The following is a 19,527-nucleotide window of genomic DNA, read 5'->3' on the forward strand; positions in this document are numbered from 1 at the left end:
TGATAAGGGAAATGGGCCGATAAGAGTCAAGGCGGTCCGGTGGCCTTCCCGGCTTCTGGAACACGACGATTTCCGCATGACGCCAGTCTGGTGGGAGGCGGCCTCGCTCTCGCGCCAGCTCCAATGCACGCAGGTAGTGCAGCCCGAGCTGTAGATGGAATTTCTTATAGAATTCACTGGGAAAGCCGCTCGGTCCCGGTGCCTTGCCCACATTCAGCTGACCCAGTGCGTCCCCGAGCTCCTCAGCCGTCAGGGGGAGATCTAGGGCGTCACGCACCTCATCAGACACAGCTGCGGGGGGGACCAATGTGAGATAATCTGCAATAGCAGCGGGGGAGAGAGTTTCCCAGGAGGCATATTGACGCCCATAATAGTGCGCGAAGCTCGTGGCCAGAGTGGCCGGGTCTGTGATTGCCACACCTGCGGCATCAACGAGACCCGGGAGCGTAATGGGCTGCAAGGTTTGTTGACAGAGCCGATGGAGTATTGTGCATGACTTGTCGCCCCATTGGTAAACCCGGCTACGGGTGGCCAGCCACGCCTGGCGAGCCTCGTTCAATAAGACCGAGGAGTATGTTTGTTGCGCCTGCAGGAGCAGTCGCAGGGTAATTTCATCCGCCGCATCTCTGTGGCGAGCCTCTAGTTCCTCCACCCGCCCCGCCGCAGCGGCTATACCCTCCAGCCGAGCCCGACGAGCAGACGCACACCATGCCAGATCAATACCTCGCAGAGTGGGCTTCATGGCCTCCCAGACAGTCACCGCGTCCACATCCACGGCAAGATTGTCCTGCCAGTATTGGGCGATAGCGCCACGAAGATGCCGGGAATAGTCAGGTCGCTGCAGATGCCACGTGGACATCCGCCATCTGAAGGGCTGGCGCGGTCTATGTAGGTCTATCTGGACCGCTACCGGGGAATGGTCGGAGAGCCCGCGAGGCCGAATCGCCACCCCTTTCACTCTGGCAAGGAAAGCCCTCGGGAAAAAGACATAGTCCAGGCGCGAAAGGGAGCCATGAACTGCCGAGACGTATGTGTACTCGCGGCGCTCTGCATGTAAAGGCCTCCACACATCCCAGTACATCCAACATAGCCCCCAACCGCGTAGGAGGGGGGGCAGGCGCCACCCCAGGCCTCCGCTGTCGGTCCACAGCCACATCCACAACATCGTTCCAGTCGCCACCAATCACCGCCAAGGAGTCGGGGAGTTCAGCCCATAAGGCAAATAACCGCTCAGCCAAGGCCCATTGCAGGGGGGGGGGGGGGAGGGGGGAGCATATACTGCGAGGAGAACCATGGTAATGCAGAATCGTCTTGCACTAGACATTCTGTTAGCAAAAGAGGGTGGAGTATGTGGAATTTTGCATGTTCAACATTGTTGCACATATATTCCTGACGAAAGTCAGAATATAGAGATATACATAAAGAATATAACAGATACACAGTGAAGTAGAATCTTTAGAAGAAGAGAGTTTTTCTGAACGTTTAAGTAAAAGATTTGCAGTCATTAAAAACTGGTTTCAAGAGATTGGTAGTTCAATTATAGGGAAAATAGTTTTCCCCTCTAATAATCATAGCTATAGTGATACTTTTGTTAAAAATTAGTTGCATGATACACAAGAAGAAAACATGTGATAGAAGAGAATTTGCAAACTTAGAAAAGAAAAATAGAAGAGTTTCGTAGAACTCAATATATGAAATGCAGAAGATCAGGTGAATCTAAGGTTTAGAAATACTAATATTAAGAAAGTCCAAAACATGTTCATGGGTTAAAAATGCATACTTTTTGGGTATTATTTGGTGATTTTTAAATCACCAGATGAGGGAGTTGATGGAGCAAGGCGAAGAACACAATTTTGTTCAAACTTAAATGAATCCCTCGTAACCACAACCAAATTAATAAGCTTGTGGTGAAATTATTAATCAACTTAGTTTAAAAATGCAATCATCAGTATACGCAGGATAAAACTAATGGGCCTTATGTTGCAAACGCGAAGAAGAAAAATAATAAACTAACTTTGTCTATTGTCTTTGTCAGTATTAAATGCGGCTGTTTAACTAATGGCATGTGCCTATTATATGTGCTTATGTTGTCTTTTGTGACAAAAGCTCATGGATTTCGTGACGTTCCTGGAGGAAGAGTAATTATGATGCTGCCTATGTGTGCTTCTGCTAGGTAACATAATTAACAGGGTTAATTAGTAAAGGGGGAGGGTAACAGAATGGGTCTCAATTCTTTAATTAATTGATGTCTTGTGTTTGTTTAATAATAGTTTCCGAAGTGAGGCCTAAAAGATGGTTCAGAAAATATGGCTGACAGAGCTGCAGACGCAAAAGCTTGTCCAGAGTGAACTTTTCACACATGCACAGCTGAGAAGAATATTGCTGCATTGTCATCGTGAATTAAAAAGCAGCCTCTTTGGTCGTGTTGAATGTGCTCATGGAAAGATGACCCAAGGACAGGAACTTGATATGCCAGCCAAGGTATGTTTGTCGGGTGTTGTGGAGTGCCTTATGTGCGTGGGTGAGGAGTTTGAAGGTGTTCCTCTTGTTGACAGGAAGCCAGTGCAGGTCTCAGGTGAGGTGTGATGTGGCGAGGGATGTCCAGGGTCCGGCGTGCAGAAGCTTCTGTATGTGTTGCAGTGGTTTCAGCAGTTGAACGAGGCTCCCACGTAGAGGGCATTTCCATAGTCCAGCCTGCTGCTGATGAGGGCCTGGGTGACCTTTCTTTTGTCAGTGGGAATCATGCTTCAGAAATATGTCCAAGTTTTTAAGAAAATATTTTTAAAACAATATCTATAGTCGCACATAGGCAAAAGCATACTTCTGTGATTTGTATTGGCTTACATAGTTCTGCAAAATGTATTGTACTCCTGGAGGTATTTTTAAAGCTGTAGAGAATTGGAGTACCTCCAAAAGACTTAGTGTTAATATTTCATGTATACGAATACATAGAAACCTTTTGGTAAATCATGGATAAGTTAATATTTTAGGCTTCATGCTCTTGAAATGTTTAAGACCTAAGGAATAAATAAACCAGCAACAAATGTTGGACTGCGATAGTACCGATATATGTAAAATTAAAATAAGCAACAGAATTTACAAGAATTCACTTCAAGCAAGATCTTTTCCGGTTACAAAATTTTATTTAAAAAAACTAAACAAACCAAAAATAAAGTGGGGGTTTCAGACTGTCCAGATGAGTGCTCAGGTACAAGGGGGGGGGGGGGGGGGACATAGATAGACTGTTTTCATTGTTGTACTCATACTCTCTCCAGTGCTTCCAACATGATGATGCTGTTTCCTCGGATTACCTGTGTGCCAAATTAAGAGAAGATTAGTGATCAGGTTTGCCAAACTGACACTTTCAAAATATAATCGCCTGCCACAAAACATCTTAAATATAAAGACCTAGTTTAATTGTGTGTATATCTATCAAGTTACCCAGTGAGGAAACTGATATGCAAAGCTTATTTTAAACCTAGGAATAGGACCACTGCACCTCAGCATGAATACAGGCATTATGTTCATACTATCAGTAACATGTGAAAGTGGCTGAACTAGCAGGATTTTCATCTTTGACTGGATTGCCAGTGAACCTTTCATTATGGAGACGACTCAACCAGGCAAAATGGTGCAGACGGACCACTCAGAACAGCATGTTGCGAGCCCAGGGCCTTTCTAAGTGTTAGGCATGACATTTTGCTTGGGAGGATGAAGTCCAAGATGGCTCTGCAATAGAATAGTGTGGAAATGAAGTGCTCTAATGTACCATTTCCCAAATCAGCGTTCAAGTCCATTGCCAAATCTGCTGGTGCGAATGTTATCCACAAAGAAAAAAAGAGGGCAATAGCTGTAAGGAACCTCATGCCACCAACTTCTCTCAAGGCGAGGCACCGATCATGCAAAAAAACAATTGACGGACAGACTAGTACACAGATCCGGGCCTAACTCCATCTTTTTTTTGCTCCCCATGACATTCCAGTTTAAACCCACCCACATGCAGATCAGTCTTGACCCAGTTCCCCATGGAAACAGCCCAGACTGACAGGCAAGATGCTCCCTGGACCTGAGACAAGCATCCTGTGACCAGTTTCAAGGTATAACTCTTCATCAGCCAGGCTAGCCTGATTCCAGTGGCACATAGAGCCGTTCAGGCTGGACTGTTCCCACGAGGAGCAGGGGTAAGACGAATATGCATATGGCAGGGTCTAAACTGGGGTGACATGGTGAGCAAAAGAACAATGGATGAAAGAACAATGGATGTAACCCAGATCGACTTATTTAATTTGTGCTGCATTCTGTCCATCATGTGTGCATCTTTTGCTTTCGTGCCCGGAGGCACTAATCATGACCTCCGAGTACCTATTGATCGTGAAGTTAAATAGAAGGGGGGGGGGGGGGGGGGGGGGGGGGGGCGGGGACTGCTGGTGAGTGGCAGTCAAAATGAAGCAAAGGCATGGGGTTGAGCCATTGTTTATTAAGAAATTAGAGTCATGAACAGACCATACAAGCAATGGAAGGACCAGAGGCCTTCAGAAAAGTACAATCTAGGGCCATGGATAATACCCAAGCGGAAATGGCTTGTATGAGAGGAGTACATTGCCTTGACGGTCTTGTCACAAGTTTGTCTGATCAACTCATTTTTCAGGCATCTTAAGAATAAACTGAATGAGCAAACTTATGAGCGGAGACAAAGGATGGATGGAATGGTTTGAGAAGAAATCTATCCTCCTCAAGCTCCTCTGCAGCAGTTCAATGCACCAGTATGCATGTGTGGCGGTAAGGGGAGTAAAGCAACACATGCAAGTTCAGTATCAGGAGCAAAGATGATCAAGGGCTGCAATGAGAATCATGATCTGTTGGGTGTAATCACAGAGAAGGTGAGAAGCCACATTTAAAAACTAGTGTGCATCCACTGCGATTTACTACACCCAATGGGTTCAGCAATTCAAGACCTCTGCTAGTCCCTTGCATCAAGATAAAAAAAAACAGACTACAAGAAGCCAGAGGGGTCTGCACTCAAACTGGGAGAGTCCAAGCAGCTGAGCCTTCAGACATGCAAAGTGGGCCCGAAGCATACAATGAAAATCTGCCACCGACTTGTCGTGCGTCTCACACCTACAAGAGACATTCAATGATATGTTTACCTTAAAAGTAGAAAGTGTAAAATAAGAAACAACAACCGATTACAGATTTGGCCAAAGACATGCAGGCTGTGGGAAACTGGGTGACAGCTAATGAGGACACTATCACCTGGGTCAGGCAATCGAGTACACTTAATCAACTGTCTCTCGATTTGAAGACAAAGTGATGGGCATGAGGGACATCGGAAATAACAGACTCTAAAACGTTGCAGGTTCTTCTGAGGATGCAGAAGGTTTCTGGACTCTTTTTTGGATCGAGCTTGGAGGAGGAAAAATGATTAGTTGAAGGAGCCACAAGATTCACATAGAAAAGAGAACCTGAAGTCATTTCGCTTGAAAGACAGGATTGTGCGGGAGGTCAGGAAAAGGAGTCATTTTTTCCAGTGAAAATGAAATCCAGATGTCCCAAGACTTCTCTAAAACTACTATAATACCCATTACTTGGGAACTGGGAGGCTAACGGACCATTATTAATAGACTTCTATAAAGTGGGAGTTGAAGGTCAAACATCAGCAATTCAGGAGAAACACTACCGGCCACAGAACATTGCAGAGGGCTTGTGGGTCCAAGGGCTTAAAATGCAGTTGCACTTAGGTTACACTAGTTTTGAGCTGAGTAGCGATTCTTGACAAGTACCCTGCTCTCAGAAGGGAGGGGTCTGACAATGGAATTTTTTTTATGGTGCCAGAAGGTTACAGCACAGCTGTAAGAGTGGCAGAGGGATGTAGGTGACCAAGTGCATGGTTTCATGTCCTGGGCATATCTGTTTACCAACAACACTACAGTGTTTTATTTTTAAGTGGAGCGCATAAGTGTAGTGCTGACGTTGACAGGAAAATATGCTTGGCTAGATGAGGTTGTGCAAGAAATGGGACACTGGAATGGGGTACTTGATATTACTCATGGTATGTACAGGAAGTGGAGAAGTGTGGCTCAATGATTAGAGCGGCAGACCCTGATGCAGAGGTCTAGCCCGGGACCAGGGTTCAATTCCCCGCCTTGGCGGGTCTTGGGCTCAAAATTCCACGGACCTGATCATTCTCGCCTCGGTGCCTATTCCAATCATGTAGTCCCACTCTGCAACTCTGGGCAATAGCTTGCTTAATCTCCACAACGTCCCCCACAACGCTAAGGATGCCTGGCCTCCACCTTGGGGGTGCCCAGGAGTGGACGCCTCACAGGGAAAGCCAGGCTGAGTTCCACAGCGGTATTCGTAGAAGCGCCTTGAGACCCTTGCGGGTGAGTAGTGACCTATACAAGTATCAATTTACATTTACAGGAAGGGGTTGGCTAAGTCTCCTGATACAACAAACATTTGTGTTGTCCCATACGCGTGGACATGAAGCAATGTTCCTTTTATGTCTAACAAAATGATTACTCTGTATCCATGACCCACTTCTAAATGCCACTAAACAAATATTTGTGATAAAAAATTTAAAAGGCACTTTTTACGTACTGTTTGGGCTTTAATATCTCACGAAAAAAATCGGCATGCGGAACACTGTATGGGAAACACTGCTGTAGATTTTTGAGATATGGGTCACAAGGGCCTAAAGTTGACCGAATTTCCTCCACCCCGCTCGCCACTATACCATAACTGGTTTTATTGCTGCTATGGAGAAAGATTAATTATGGAGTTGAAAGGTAGAGGAATGTTGGATCAAAAGGGATCCATCTGCTCAAAGGCATATCAAGCCCTTTAAAGCCTACAAAAGGCGGTTCTTCCTAGACAAATCAGAAAGATTACATTACGCCAATTGAGTAACTGGGTATTCGCCCTTGAGAATGCAATGTACAAACACCATTTGAGAAGCTTTTCACAAAGCTCACTGGAGGATTTATCTCCAAGTTATATTCTCTTTAGACAGATATGAACATGAAATTGTCCCCATAAAATGGAAGAAAACGTTGGGGAAAAAAGTTGACACCTAGTTTTCAATGGCCATGGAGGTACAGCCTAAAGTTGATCATGGAACTGTCGACAGAAGTCTTACCGCATGACACTATGGTCACTTCACTTATACTGCATTAGTGGAGGAGTTAGAGTGGGTCTTCACATCAGAGTAGGGCCGTCACTTTGACCTCTTCAAACACAGGTGAAACGGCAGAGGATGTAAGGTACTCTAATTCTTGGACCAATGCACAACGAAGCAGATGAAGAGCATATCATGAGAGATTCCGTGTGCAAGGCCTGATATGGGTCAACGATTTCAAAAACCTCACCTGCAGGCAGCAATGAGCTTCCTGAGAATGAGGATTTCAAATCACAGAGGCGAGGGGCCAGCAGTGCACCAGAAGGACTAACAGCAACGGAAGATGGCAGGATGTGTTGACAAATTATACTGGATGTAACTGTTTAAGCGTTTAAAGAATTTTGCTTTGTTCTTCATTCCGGACCCTGCTCCTGCACGAATTGCTTTATTTGGAACTTTCAATCAATTTAATTCTATATGGTAGGAGCATTTGTATTTAACTGCAATGCGGTATTTCTTACTGGAGGCTGTGGTCTACAGTTAAAGTGCCTGTGTCTTCAATATCTTTATGCCCTTAATATCTTTATGTCCAATAAAACAGATTTACAACTAAAACTAAGACACAAGAAAATATGATACTTAAGACTCTGCAAATAGTATTAAGTAATAAACAAAAATAATTTTCTAAACTAAAGGACTTTTTTGCAGCATTTATTCAATAGATGGTATGTATTATTTAAAAATGAAATATAGTACAGTCAGTTTGAGGATTTGCCACCAAAATTAAAAAGGTAAAAAAAAATATAGTAGCACAAATGAAGATTTTTTTGGCAATAAGGCAGTTTTTTTTTTAAACCTGTCAGTACACATTGGTGATCTTAGACCACAGGAATTGCGACATCTGGTGTCCCGGCAAGAACAGACCAGAAACACCAAGTTTACAATTCATTCTTATGCCTCAATACATTCTAGCAGTTTCAATCTCAAATAGTTTCAAATGGCATAACTACACATTTATGTAGAACAGAATAGGCATTCAATTGGGAGAATGCTGTTGATTAAACTTGGAACCATAAGGTCACCTCTATTAAGGCGAAGAGCATTATGCGTAGATGTAGAAGGTAACTTTTGGACGGAGGCAGTGGAAGGATGTTCAGTTAGAGGCTGCCTAGAAAAGGTATTTATTTTAAAGATTTATGCATAGTGCTTTCTACTAATGGGTTCTGAATGGGCAGTGTGTAACCACAGCAAAAACTTTTTCAAATTAGTAGATTGCAGCTACTAAGTATTACACAAGCCAGAGAGACACCCTTAAATGTCAAAAGGGACAGGGTAGATATATCGCGATACAAACAGATTCCGTTGTGCTACAAATTCATTGGAATACGAGAATGCTATTGAAAGGATTTGAAGGTGCACTAATAACTCATAAACCCTGTCACATAATACACTTTTTGATGTTAGTGTTTTCACGTTTTTATGTGTTTTAATTATGTATTGTTTAACTAGACCTACAAAAATAAGGTATTTTGCTGAGACAAAAAGCTGTTTGTATTCTGCCTTAAATGTGGAGAATTTGTGCAATGTAGATTTTTTTTATTTACTAAACGTGCCAGCACTAAAACATTTACTATTGTTTATACATATGGAGTAAGATGTGAGTTTGTTTTGTATAATTCTTCGATACAGCCTCTTTCAGGGTTTATAAGGGTGATCGGTGCACCTTCAAAGCATTCTAATACCCCAATGAAGTTGTAGGACAAAAGGTAATCCGTTCCTATAGGTACCAAGTATTAAACTTTTAGGTGTTAAAAGATGGGAAAAGAAGACAGATGTGCCACTGAACATTTGAAAGTGGTAAGAGGATTCTGTCTTTTTGTAATCTGGGCTTCTGAATCAGAAAAAAGTGCTCAGTGAAACACCCCCTTTACAGTACACCTTTGAAGACCATATAAAGAAATTGGAGCTCTAAATGATGGTTAGTGACTAATTGAAAACATTAGGCTATAGCAAAGTAGTGCTCTACAGTGCAGACAAAACTTTCATGCTGCAGCTGAGTTTTCACACTTACCGAAATCCAACTTTACTGATTTTCTTTTTCGGTACTATTATTTTCCTTCACATGCAGACGAATTACATTTTTAGAAGTTTGAGCAGGTGACTGCAGTTCTTATTAACTGTAGATTAATTTATAATTTCACAACGGCATAGATAGAAAAGGCAGGCATGACCACGTTTTTTTTTTTAAAAAGCGAGAAATGTGTTGAGGAAACAAAACGCGAAACCCAGTCTGTTAGAGCATGTAGGAAACAAATATTACCCCTTAAAGTGTCAATTGCTTATGAAATCCATGAAATATTGCAGCAAAACTTCACTGCTATTTATAACACATAATTTGTGCTGTTTTGCATTATACTTACCACCATTCCGATGGTGTTCTGCTGGCCTCCAGCTGCCATCTCTATAGTTTCGTCAATCACAAGATTCATGAAGGGGTCAAAGCCTCGCAAAATGCCCTGGACATGCCGACCGCCGTTTAACTTTACTGTGAGAAAAAAAAGTGGTTGCTGTACATTTTCACCTTTTAATCATCTATCTCAAGAATATATTTAAGATTCTTTAAATATAAAAGCACGTACAAATAAAACTAGACCGGGTGGGAGAACCTGCACCAGACTTTTACAAACAGAAATTCTTGGGGGCGGTTATGTTCAGTTTGTTGGTATTGTCACCAGCAATCTGCCTACTACAATTAAGCACGGCTCTGTTAAGTGCCCATCTAAAACAGAACGCCAAGTTGATGACTGCATCATCGTTTAGGCCCTTAAACTTCTGTCTAACAACACTCAACCCCCTGATTATCAGTGTCTGGATGGTGTGAAAGACACTAAAGCAGCAGTTTCTTGAATTGGGTTCAGATCCCATGGGATGGAGAGGGGGGGGGGGGGGGGGTTCTGTTAAATAAAATTAACTATTAGGAAATAAAAATAATATTTTTAAAATCTCCAACAATCTCATTAAAATGAAATTACTGCTTTTGTACACTTTTGCTGGTGAATTAAAGAACAGAATTCACAAATTGTGTATCCGTTTCAAATATACTTAAATCTGAAATGTTTAGCATTTTTTGGGAGGTTCAAACCCTTGAATTTGGTTAGGCCAGTTTTCCGGGCTTACAATAGCAGTTCAATGACTGTAGAGAGATCAAAAAGAATCGCTGCTGCAAAGATACCCTCAACTCATAGAAAAACACGGTGTTAGAATTAAAACAGGATTCATATGCAGAGTACGCCTCTAGTCAAAATATTAAAGGACAGTTTAGCCTGCTGCAACTCCAAATGAAAAATGTAGGTTACTAGGTGCCACTTGGAGTAATGTTTCCGCTTAAAAGGATTATCAAAAAAGTAGAAGGAATTGTTTCTGAAACTGTTAGCATAATGAAGCTGCCAGTGAAGGTATATGTAAATATTTAGAGGCCGCTTCCATTGTACAAATAACCAATCAAAACTAAGGCAACCTGTAATGCAGTCTGCCCCCGCCCTCCTTTTTAGGTCTCGGCAGTCGATAGCAGCGCACATGCGCTGCTCTCGGCATCCGAGAGCTTCTTGAAATCAATACGGTCGAGGAAGGGGACTTGAAGCCCGCTCCCCACTTCCTATTGGCGCACGTCATAGCTTAGGCTAAACGCAGGCTTCTCACTGTAAAGGAGGCTTCTTAGTTCCTTCTTGTTGCTGCTGTGTCTCTTACCGGCGGCGTTAGACTATGCCCTTTAATTATTGGGTGAGCACTATTTATTATCTCCTTCCCTCTGTCTCTCTCAGAGAGACAGCTGCGGTTTTTATTTTAACTTAGAAACTGAGCACGGCGCTGCTTCACGGACACCGCGCTCAGTTTATTTATATATTTCTTAACTTTAACACTGAGCGCAGCGCTCAGTGTTAAAGTTAAAAAATATATTAAAAAACGAGCGCGGTGTCCGTGAAGCAGCGCCGCTCTCAGATTTAAACGTTAAACGTAATGCTTGGTCTCCCCCCCCCCCTCTCCTCGCAGTATAGGAGTTATTCTGACTGACATACAGACTCGCTGTAGTGTCGCCAGGAGTACAATTGAAGGACGTGAGTTGCATATTTCGGCTCTCATCCTATGTCCCCCGGGGGGAGGTGAGGGGGGCTTGAGAATAAGAGCCCACTCGTCACCTCCAACTAAACTGTTTACATTTTCTGTGCCCTTTTGACCGTCCTACCAGGCTCAGCGGGCTGGTGCATGGCTCCTGGTCCCAGAGGGGCGGTGGTGAGAAGTGTGTTAAAGATCAGTTTCTGCTGAGCTCCTAGGGTGTCCCACATCCCGTCTAGGAGCGTGCCGCCAGGCCAGTGCTTGTTTACAGTGCGCTTGCTCTTAGTGGGACACTGCTGAGGTATTCAGTGTGCTGGCTCGAGTGTGACACTGCTGAGGGATTCCGTGGGCTGTCTCAGAATGTGATACCATTGCTGATTTTTTTTTCCAGTGCTGGACCTCTAAGTGTGACACTACTGAGGTATTCAGTGTACTGTCTCTGCATGAAACACTACTGAGGCATTTAGTGCTGTGCCTCTGAGTAACACCGCTGTAGTTTTAAGTGTTCTCTCCCTGAGCGTGACACCATTGCTGTTTTTTAGGTGCGCTGGCTCTTAGTGTGCCACTGCTGAGGTATTCAGTGCGCTGGATCGCGTGTGACACTGCTGATATATTCAGTGCGCGGCCTCAGAGTGGGACACTGATTAGGTATTCAGTGCTCTGCCTCTAAATGACACCACTGAGGTATTCAGCGCGCCGCCTCTGACAGGGACACTGCTGAGGGATGATTAAGTGTGCGGTCTCTGCGTGTGACATCGCCGAGTAAAGCAATGCGTGGGCTCTGCATGTAACACGCTGAGGTATTTATTCAGTGAACTGGCTAGGAGTCTGAAACCACCAAGGTGTGACACCGCTAAGGTATTTAGTTATAAGTCTCTTGAGTGACAGTGCTGATGTATTCAGTGTGTTGTCACCGAGTGTGACAGCGCTGAGGAATACATTGCTCCGGCTCAGAGTGTGACACTACTGAGGTACTCAGTGCGCCATAGTTAAGCCTGGAACCACTGAAGTATTCAGCTTGCTAGCTCCGAATGTGCCTGCTGGGATTATTCAGTGTGCCGTCTGTGTGACATAGTTGAGGTATTCAGGGCGCCAGTTCGGAGTTTGAAACCCATGAGCTATTCCGTTCTCCGCCCCCGAGTGTTACTACGGAGGCATTCACTGTGCTGGCTCAGATTGTGACTGCTGAGGCATTCAGTGCACCAGCACTGGGTCGGACACCACTGAGTTATTCAGTTATCTGCACCTGGGTGCGACTGTGGAGGTATTCGGTGTGTTGGCTCAGAGTCTGACGCCACAGACCTATTCAGTGCTCTGCCTCCGAGTGAGACTGCTGGGATAGTCAGTGCGCTACTCTGAGTGTGATTGCCGGGGTATTCGGTGCGCTAGCTCGAAGCGTGACTGCTGAGTGTGATAACCTGCCTCGGAGCACAGACCTGTTTGCGGGCACTGCAAGAGAATATCTGAGTTTGGTATTGAACTTCCCGCCTGTAAAAGTCCCCCCCCCCCAATAATAACTGCTGTTTGTTTGGATAGAGTGCTGAGGTGTGTGGCCCCAGGGTTGTGCAGAGAAACACATATTAAAGCAAGGCGTGGGGGAAGTGGGCAACTGGTCAAGTTATCTAGGATGAGAAAACGTGCCTTCAGCTCAGTCACAGGCAGGGGCAGTGCTTCCATTCACGAAGGTTTTTAGGCTCCAAGGGACTCATTCTGAGGCAGGCAAGAATAAAATAACTCTGCTGAACCTGCCAGTGGTTTTCTATTACTGCGGAATTCAGTGTTAAAGAACAGTAGATGTTTCAGCACCCAGGCTAATGTGCTGCATGGCTAAATCCACATAAGATCCTAAAGGCGAGACAGATTGCATTGCAAATGCTTTTTTCAGCAGCCAAAGAATAAAACGGCATTTCATGGATTTGGTACTCTTCTGGCGTAAGAGAACAGAATCGTGTCAATGCCGAAAGGGCAGATCAATTAACAAAAAAACCTAGAACTGAAAAGTATGCCAATTTGCACATGTTTAAGGAAGCTAACTAAGAGCGAGTGTGTGGTATACAACTCTGGGGAGGATGCACGGTCTTCAGGCATAATACATACCGAGTTAATCAGGATGATAATACTTACATGACAGCTTCTTGTCCATGAACCTAAACAAATAAGAAATAAATCAAAAATTAATACCGTAACTGCATTTTACACCTCAAGTCACCCTAGAGACCCCTTGGACAACACTTGATTTCACTCGTGAGTATAACTTGACTAGCCTCGTTTCTTTTCGTACGCGGCAGAGCCCCAGCCCCTTTCCCTAACGGTTCGACGGATGTGTACCTCTAGTGCTCGATTGTCTCAGTTACCTAACGCTCATGCCGCTTCTTCCCTATGAATAACAGATCCCTGGCTCTACGCTCCCTTGTATCCCTGGAGCCCATATCCACCTGCTCCTCCTGTGTGCTCAGATTCTCCGACCAATTTCACCGAGGAACTTACTTCTTGAGCTCAGGCGGGTGTGCTTTGCTCATGTTGGCGACTGTTCTCCAGAGAAGCCAAGAGAAAGACCGAATCCTCCACAGCACGCGAGTCAAAGCGTTTGACGTCAGCCCGTAAAAGCAACATCCTATCAGTGCAAGATTAAACGAACGCGGGACGGTTACGCGCTAACGTCACTACGCACAACAGGATACTGTAAGAGACAAACCGAGAAAGACTAGAATGCTGCCTTCTATATTTTTAACTTAAAAAGGACACGATATGTGTAACGTTCAGGCGTCCATCTTGTAACGTGTCTCCCCTCCTTCTCACTCAATTCAAAAAGAATAGAACGGATCATGAATAGCAAGGCAGGTATAAAACACACACAAAAAAAAGATGTATATTGCGCGAACTAGACGCTTTACATGAGCACTAGTAACGTTACACCAGGAAACTTCTACTGAAATTACACATACTACCACAAATAACTTGAATACGGTAGGTTTATCAAACAGCTGCATTTATTTCTCTTACAATAGCAACAGAGCAAAATACTGGAGTTAGGTGTTCAATACGAGTAGGAACATGAAATGGATGTTGAAATCTGTAACTTTGAATGACGCAACTATGAGATTGATGTGTTTTACTCTTTTGAATGCAGCTAACCTCATTTTGAGATACTGCCATATTTTTTAATAAAAATAATATTTTATAGAGCGATTACCTTTCCCCATCGGCTTCAACTTTTTAAGTGTTCAAGTATGATGAGATTGAATAAAAAAACATTTCAAGCGGTTGCATCGAGAATTTTCAATTGTCCACTTTCATTGCGTCCCATTAGCACGTTAGTAAAAGTCACAAAAACTGCAGAAATCAAATCAAATTTGAACAGCAACACTGTAAATCCGAAATACAAGGAAGAACATCTCCAATTCCATCTCAGAAAGAGACTGCAGTCCTTGGTTGCTAACCGAAATGACACCAGTTCCTCCAAGCCTACTTGTTAGCTGCACCTGTAAAAAAGAAAACACTGTAAACTACTGTGAAGCCAGAGATTTTTTACATGGACGGGACAAATCATATCCCGCATACACAGTAGATTGCAACTTTGAACGCTGTAGGAAGGTGGATATCTGACTATGGTTACCCCCAATTTTTTTGCCTAGTGTTTAGCTCGTTTTCGACTTAGTTGGCCTGGGATCCTGCTATTCAGGACCCCAGGCTTCCTCCGCTCTCTGTTAAAATGGACTCCATGTACCTTAGGTACATATCTAATTGGATACTGGCTCACCTTATCAGTCCCTGTACAGTGTACCTTAGGTACCCAGGGCATAGGTGCACTCAAGGCCTACCAGGGGCTGCAGCATGCATTATGCCACCCCTGGCTGGCCATCCAAATCTGACACAACTGGCTGATCAATCAGCTGGGGCAAGGTGGTGTAATCACCCTTTGCTTTAGATATAGTATACCTATATCTAAACCTAAAATGGACACATATACTCCTATAAGTCACTCCTATGGCAGGCCTTAACAATCCTGGAGGCAGAGTGCTTGGAATTATGTGAGATGGTGCTCTAGCATGAGCTGAGCCTGTCTACAGCTTTCAGAACCAAGTCCTTTAGCTGTTTCCATGATAACGCCATACCATATACTCTTAAGTGCATTATAATCCTCGCGGTTATTGCTAACTTTGGCATAGCATTATCAAAACATGTAGAGTAAGGTGTCATACGAATTGGAATACTACCCCCTCGCCAGTTCTGGCAACGGGGGTAGCATTCCACCCTTCTAGAGGGACACGACATGTATGCAACTGTGAACCCCGGTTAAAGTTAACTCGAGCCTCAGCATCACAAAATGGATGCTGCCACCACAGACACAAGTCTGACCTCCTGCTGCTGGGAGTCCTTCCAGCGAGGGAGGCTTGGACAAAGGGTTTCCTGCCTTGGGAGGTGCTAGCACCACCCCAGACAGGATTTTGTGTATTAGGTAGGACAGGCCTGAAAGGAATGAGACATGCCTGGGGCACACAAGGTGCCCTGTGCATACACCAGTTCAAACCAGTTGCTGGAGCACTCCAGCCCCAGCTCTGGCGCGAAACCGGACAAAGGATAGGGGGTGTAACCACCTCCCTTCCTGGTCCCACCCATAGGAGGGACCTAGTCATAGTACAGCCCCCTTTAGGAGAATAAAGGGAGGAGCTGGTCCCATTCCAAATTAGATTAATCCTGATTTGAAACTACAAGAAGAAACTCTGGACTTCGACGTTCTGCTGCACAGAAGACTGAAGAAATCTCCCTTGTGGCCAAGGAGTGACCACCCTGCACAAGCAGGCACCATCAAGCGTTCCAGCGGTTCACTGTCGTCTTCCCGAGTGGATCCAGACTTCAGAGCCAGACGAGATCCGGACTTCGAGACCTCTCCGACCTCTACCTACATCTGCAGCACAGATGAGATCCGTGGGTGCGACGAGACACGTGGGATCGGCCATCTTGGAGAAACTGCACTTCGCTTCCAGCACGACTTCAGAGGCATCCTCGACAAAGTGCTTTGGGGACTGAGAAGCCCCAGCCCAGAGCAGCTCCTGCACCAAAGACCGGCCCTCCAGCATCCACGAGATCTGCGTGGGGCCCTTCTGCCTGTTTGCTGCTCGACGCGTTGTCTGGTCACTTGCCGGCTGGCTAGTGACCTCCTAGACGACGATCCACGAAAACTACACCGCTGGTCTGGTTGCTCCAGACTGGCCCTTGCTTCCCTGCAAAGGAAAAGCACCCCGGACCCTCCTGGTCCGCACCAGACGCCTTTTCCACTCACCGCGTGGGTTGCCTTTGCCAAGGCCTGTTGACGCCGAATCCAGATCCAACACCGCCGACAGCAAGAGCCTGCGTGGGACAACTCGTGCCTCCATCCTGGTCATCGAAGACACCACCTGGTCCACGTGGCTGCAGAGTCAAGCGTCCACTCTTCACCTGATCGCGACGACAGCATCTAGTTCCTTCCTGGTTCCACCCCAGTCACTGGCTAGTGACTGTGAACATTGTCCCCTCTGCTTTCAGGTCTTCATCTTCCTAGATCCACCCTTGGATCACTTCGGACATCTTCCTTCTGGCCGCCTGCAGCATCTTTTCTTCCAGGCTCCATAGACTTCAACGCTGAAACCCGACACACTGACACCTTTGCACCCGCAGCCCGTGGTGAGGTAACAAGAGCATTTCGGTGCTCAAGGGTAGATTGACTCTCCTAGTGTCCAGATTTCCAGTCGTTTTAGTCCTAGCTAATCGTAACTGTCTAATACTTACCTTTTCGTAATTTGTACTGTCCATTGACTTTGTTACTCATCTCGCGTGTGAGTTAACACTCTGCACACGCGTTCCGTGGGCCTCCTATTACTTACCTCAGGTCAGGATAGTGTAGTCCCAGCGATCCTACAGCCTCTGGACAGCTCCATTCCTTCTATCGATTACCTTATACCATTTGTAGGAAGGTACATCCTGACTATGGTTGCCCCCAACTTTTTGCCCTGTGTTTTAGCTGGTTTTGGACATAGTCGACCTGGGACCCTGCCAATCAGGACCCCAGGCCTACTGCTCTCTCTTTAAAATGGATTCCATGTACCCTAGGTGCATTTCCAATTGGTACTGGGCCACCTTATCAGACCCTGTAACTCAGGGCATAGGTGTACCCAGGGCCGCCAGGGGCTGCAGCATGTATTATGCCACCCCTGGCTGGCCTCCTAAATTTGACACAACTGGCTGCATGACAGCTGGGGCGAAGTCGTGTAATCACCCTTTGCTTTAGGTATAGTAGCTCTATATCTAACCATACAATGGACACCCGAGTTCCTATCAGTCACTCCTATGGCAGGCCTTAACAATCCTGAAGGCAGAGTGCGTGGGCTCGTGTGAGCTAGGTTCAGGCCCGAGCCGAGCCCGGTTGCAGCTTGCGGAATCAAGACCCAATGGCTGTTCCATGATAACGCGTACCATAACGGTAACTCCGGTGTCGCGTTATCCAGGCATGTCGAGTAAGGTGTCATACGAATCGGGGTGCTGCCCTCTCACCAATTCTGGCGATGAGGTTAGCATCCCACCCTTCTAGAGGGACACGACATGTACGTAACTGTGAACCCCGGTTAAAGTTAACTGAAGCCTCAGCTCCACAAAATGGATGCTGCCACCACAGACACGAGTCTGACCTCCTGCTGCTGGGAGTCCTTCCAGCGAGGAGCACTTGGACAAAGGGTTTCCCGTCGAGGGCGGTGTTCGCACCGTCCCAGACAGGGTTTGTGTATTCTGGGTAGGTAGGGCTTTGGTGAGAAGGTGACTGCGGAGTGGCACCCCGGTGCTCACTACGCATCTGCCGGTTAGAACCAGTTCCAGGGGCGACGGCCCTGGCCTGGGGAAAGTCCGGCAGGGGAGAGGGGCGTAACTACCCCCCTTCCTGGTCCCACCCTTAGGGCAGGACCTAGTCATGTACCCACCCCTTTCTTTAGAATAAAGACCGGAGCGGGGACCCTTCCAAATTAGGTCATCTTTGATTCAAGAACTACTTTCTACGAAAGGACATTCAAGACTCTTCTCAAGATTTCTCCCTTGTGACTAAGGAGTAGTCATCCTGCATCAGCGGGCACCAACTAAGAACTCTGCGGTTTGCTGTAAGTCCTTCCTCAAGGAATCCGACGGCCCAGCTCGACGAGAACCGGCTTCCCTGGCACCTCTGACCTCTACCCACGTCATCAGCTCAGCTGTGATCTGTGGGTGCGACGAGACCTTGAGGGACCGGCCATCATCAGAACCTGCACGCTCTTAACGCCAGCACGACCATCGAGGTAACTCTCTGGTGAGTGCTCTGGGGTCCGAGAAGCCCCGACCCTGAGCCGCTCCAGCACCGAAGTGCAGTCTCCCAGCATCTCCACGATCTGCGTGGGGCCCTTCTGCTCGCTGCTCAGCACGTTGTCTGGTCACTAGCCGCTGGCTTGTGCCCTTCTGTGACGACATCCGAGAATCATCACTGCTGGTCTGGTTGCTCCAGACTGGCCCTTGCTTCCATCTTTGCGAGAAGCACCCCGGACCCTCCTGGTCCACTCACGACGCCATCTTAGGCCCACCACGTGGCCCTGAGATCTGCCAAGGCTTGTTGCCCCATCCTGGGCCCAGCGACGCCGACAGCATCATCCTTCGTGGGACAGCTCGCACATCCGCCGTGGTCGCCGACAACGCCTCCTGGTCCATGAGACTGCAGAGCCTAGCGTCGCCCACTCACCTGGTCGAGGTGACGGCCAACCGGTGCCTTCCGGGTACCCTCTGACTACTGGCTAGTAGTACGAACTTGGTCCCCTCTGCTTTCAGGTTTCATCAATCTCCGATCCAGGCTTGGATCTCTACGAACTATTCAGCACTGGTCGCCGGCCAGCAACTCCTTTTCTTCCGGCTCCTGGCTCGTCAGCGAAGACCCCGACGCCTGTAAGACTTGTGCAGCCGCAGCCCTCGTGGCTAGGTAACTCGGCATTTCGGTGCCTGCATAGCCTCCTTACTCTAGGGTCCCGAGTCCCTCGCTTCCGACTTGCCTTATCGGGTCCGCCCGAGACCTTAATCTTTCCGTGTCTTCGGACACTTGTTTTAATTGTGCACTTGAAGTAATTGCTAAAGAGATTTGGTTTGTGCTTAGTACCCTGTCCTCATAAAGAGTACAGGGCTGTTGTGATTCTTAATAAATATACTGTTTATTTTCATAACACTTGTGTGGTGTCCTTTCACTGGGTGTTCAAGGGGTACATGTGTGGTAAACAGCTGGCTTAACACGCCCTCTCGAGTCTTTAGCCTTAGAC

The 19,527-nt window shown here is 46.2% G+C and overlaps 1 protein-coding gene across 1 annotated transcript; it reads right to left on the reverse strand.

Annotated features, from left to right (window-relative positions):
- Nucleotides 1–3,106: 3,106 nt before the first annotated feature.
- SNRPG (small nuclear ribonucleoprotein polypeptide G) lies at nucleotides 3,107–13,851 on the reverse strand. Its single transcript, XM_086943473.1, has 4 exons — nucleotides 13,718–13,851; nucleotides 13,355–13,377; nucleotides 9,538–9,662; nucleotides 3,107–3,311 (listed from the first exon to the last, which is right to left on the reverse strand). Exons 1-4 carry the CDS (start codon nucleotides 13,747–13,749, stop codon nucleotides 3,261–3,263), a joined length of 231 nt encoding a protein of 76 aa, XP_086799599.1. The 5' UTR covers nucleotides 13,750–13,851; the 3' UTR covers nucleotides 3,107–3,260.
- Nucleotides 13,852–19,527: the final 5,676 nt, after the last annotated feature.

This window comes from Lissotriton vulgaris, chromosome 11 (assembly GCF_964263255.1).
Source record: "Lissotriton vulgaris chromosome 11, aLisVul1.2, whole genome shotgun sequence".
NCBI classification, from domain to species: Eukaryota; Metazoa; Chordata; class Amphibia; order Caudata; family Salamandridae; genus Lissotriton; species Lissotriton vulgaris.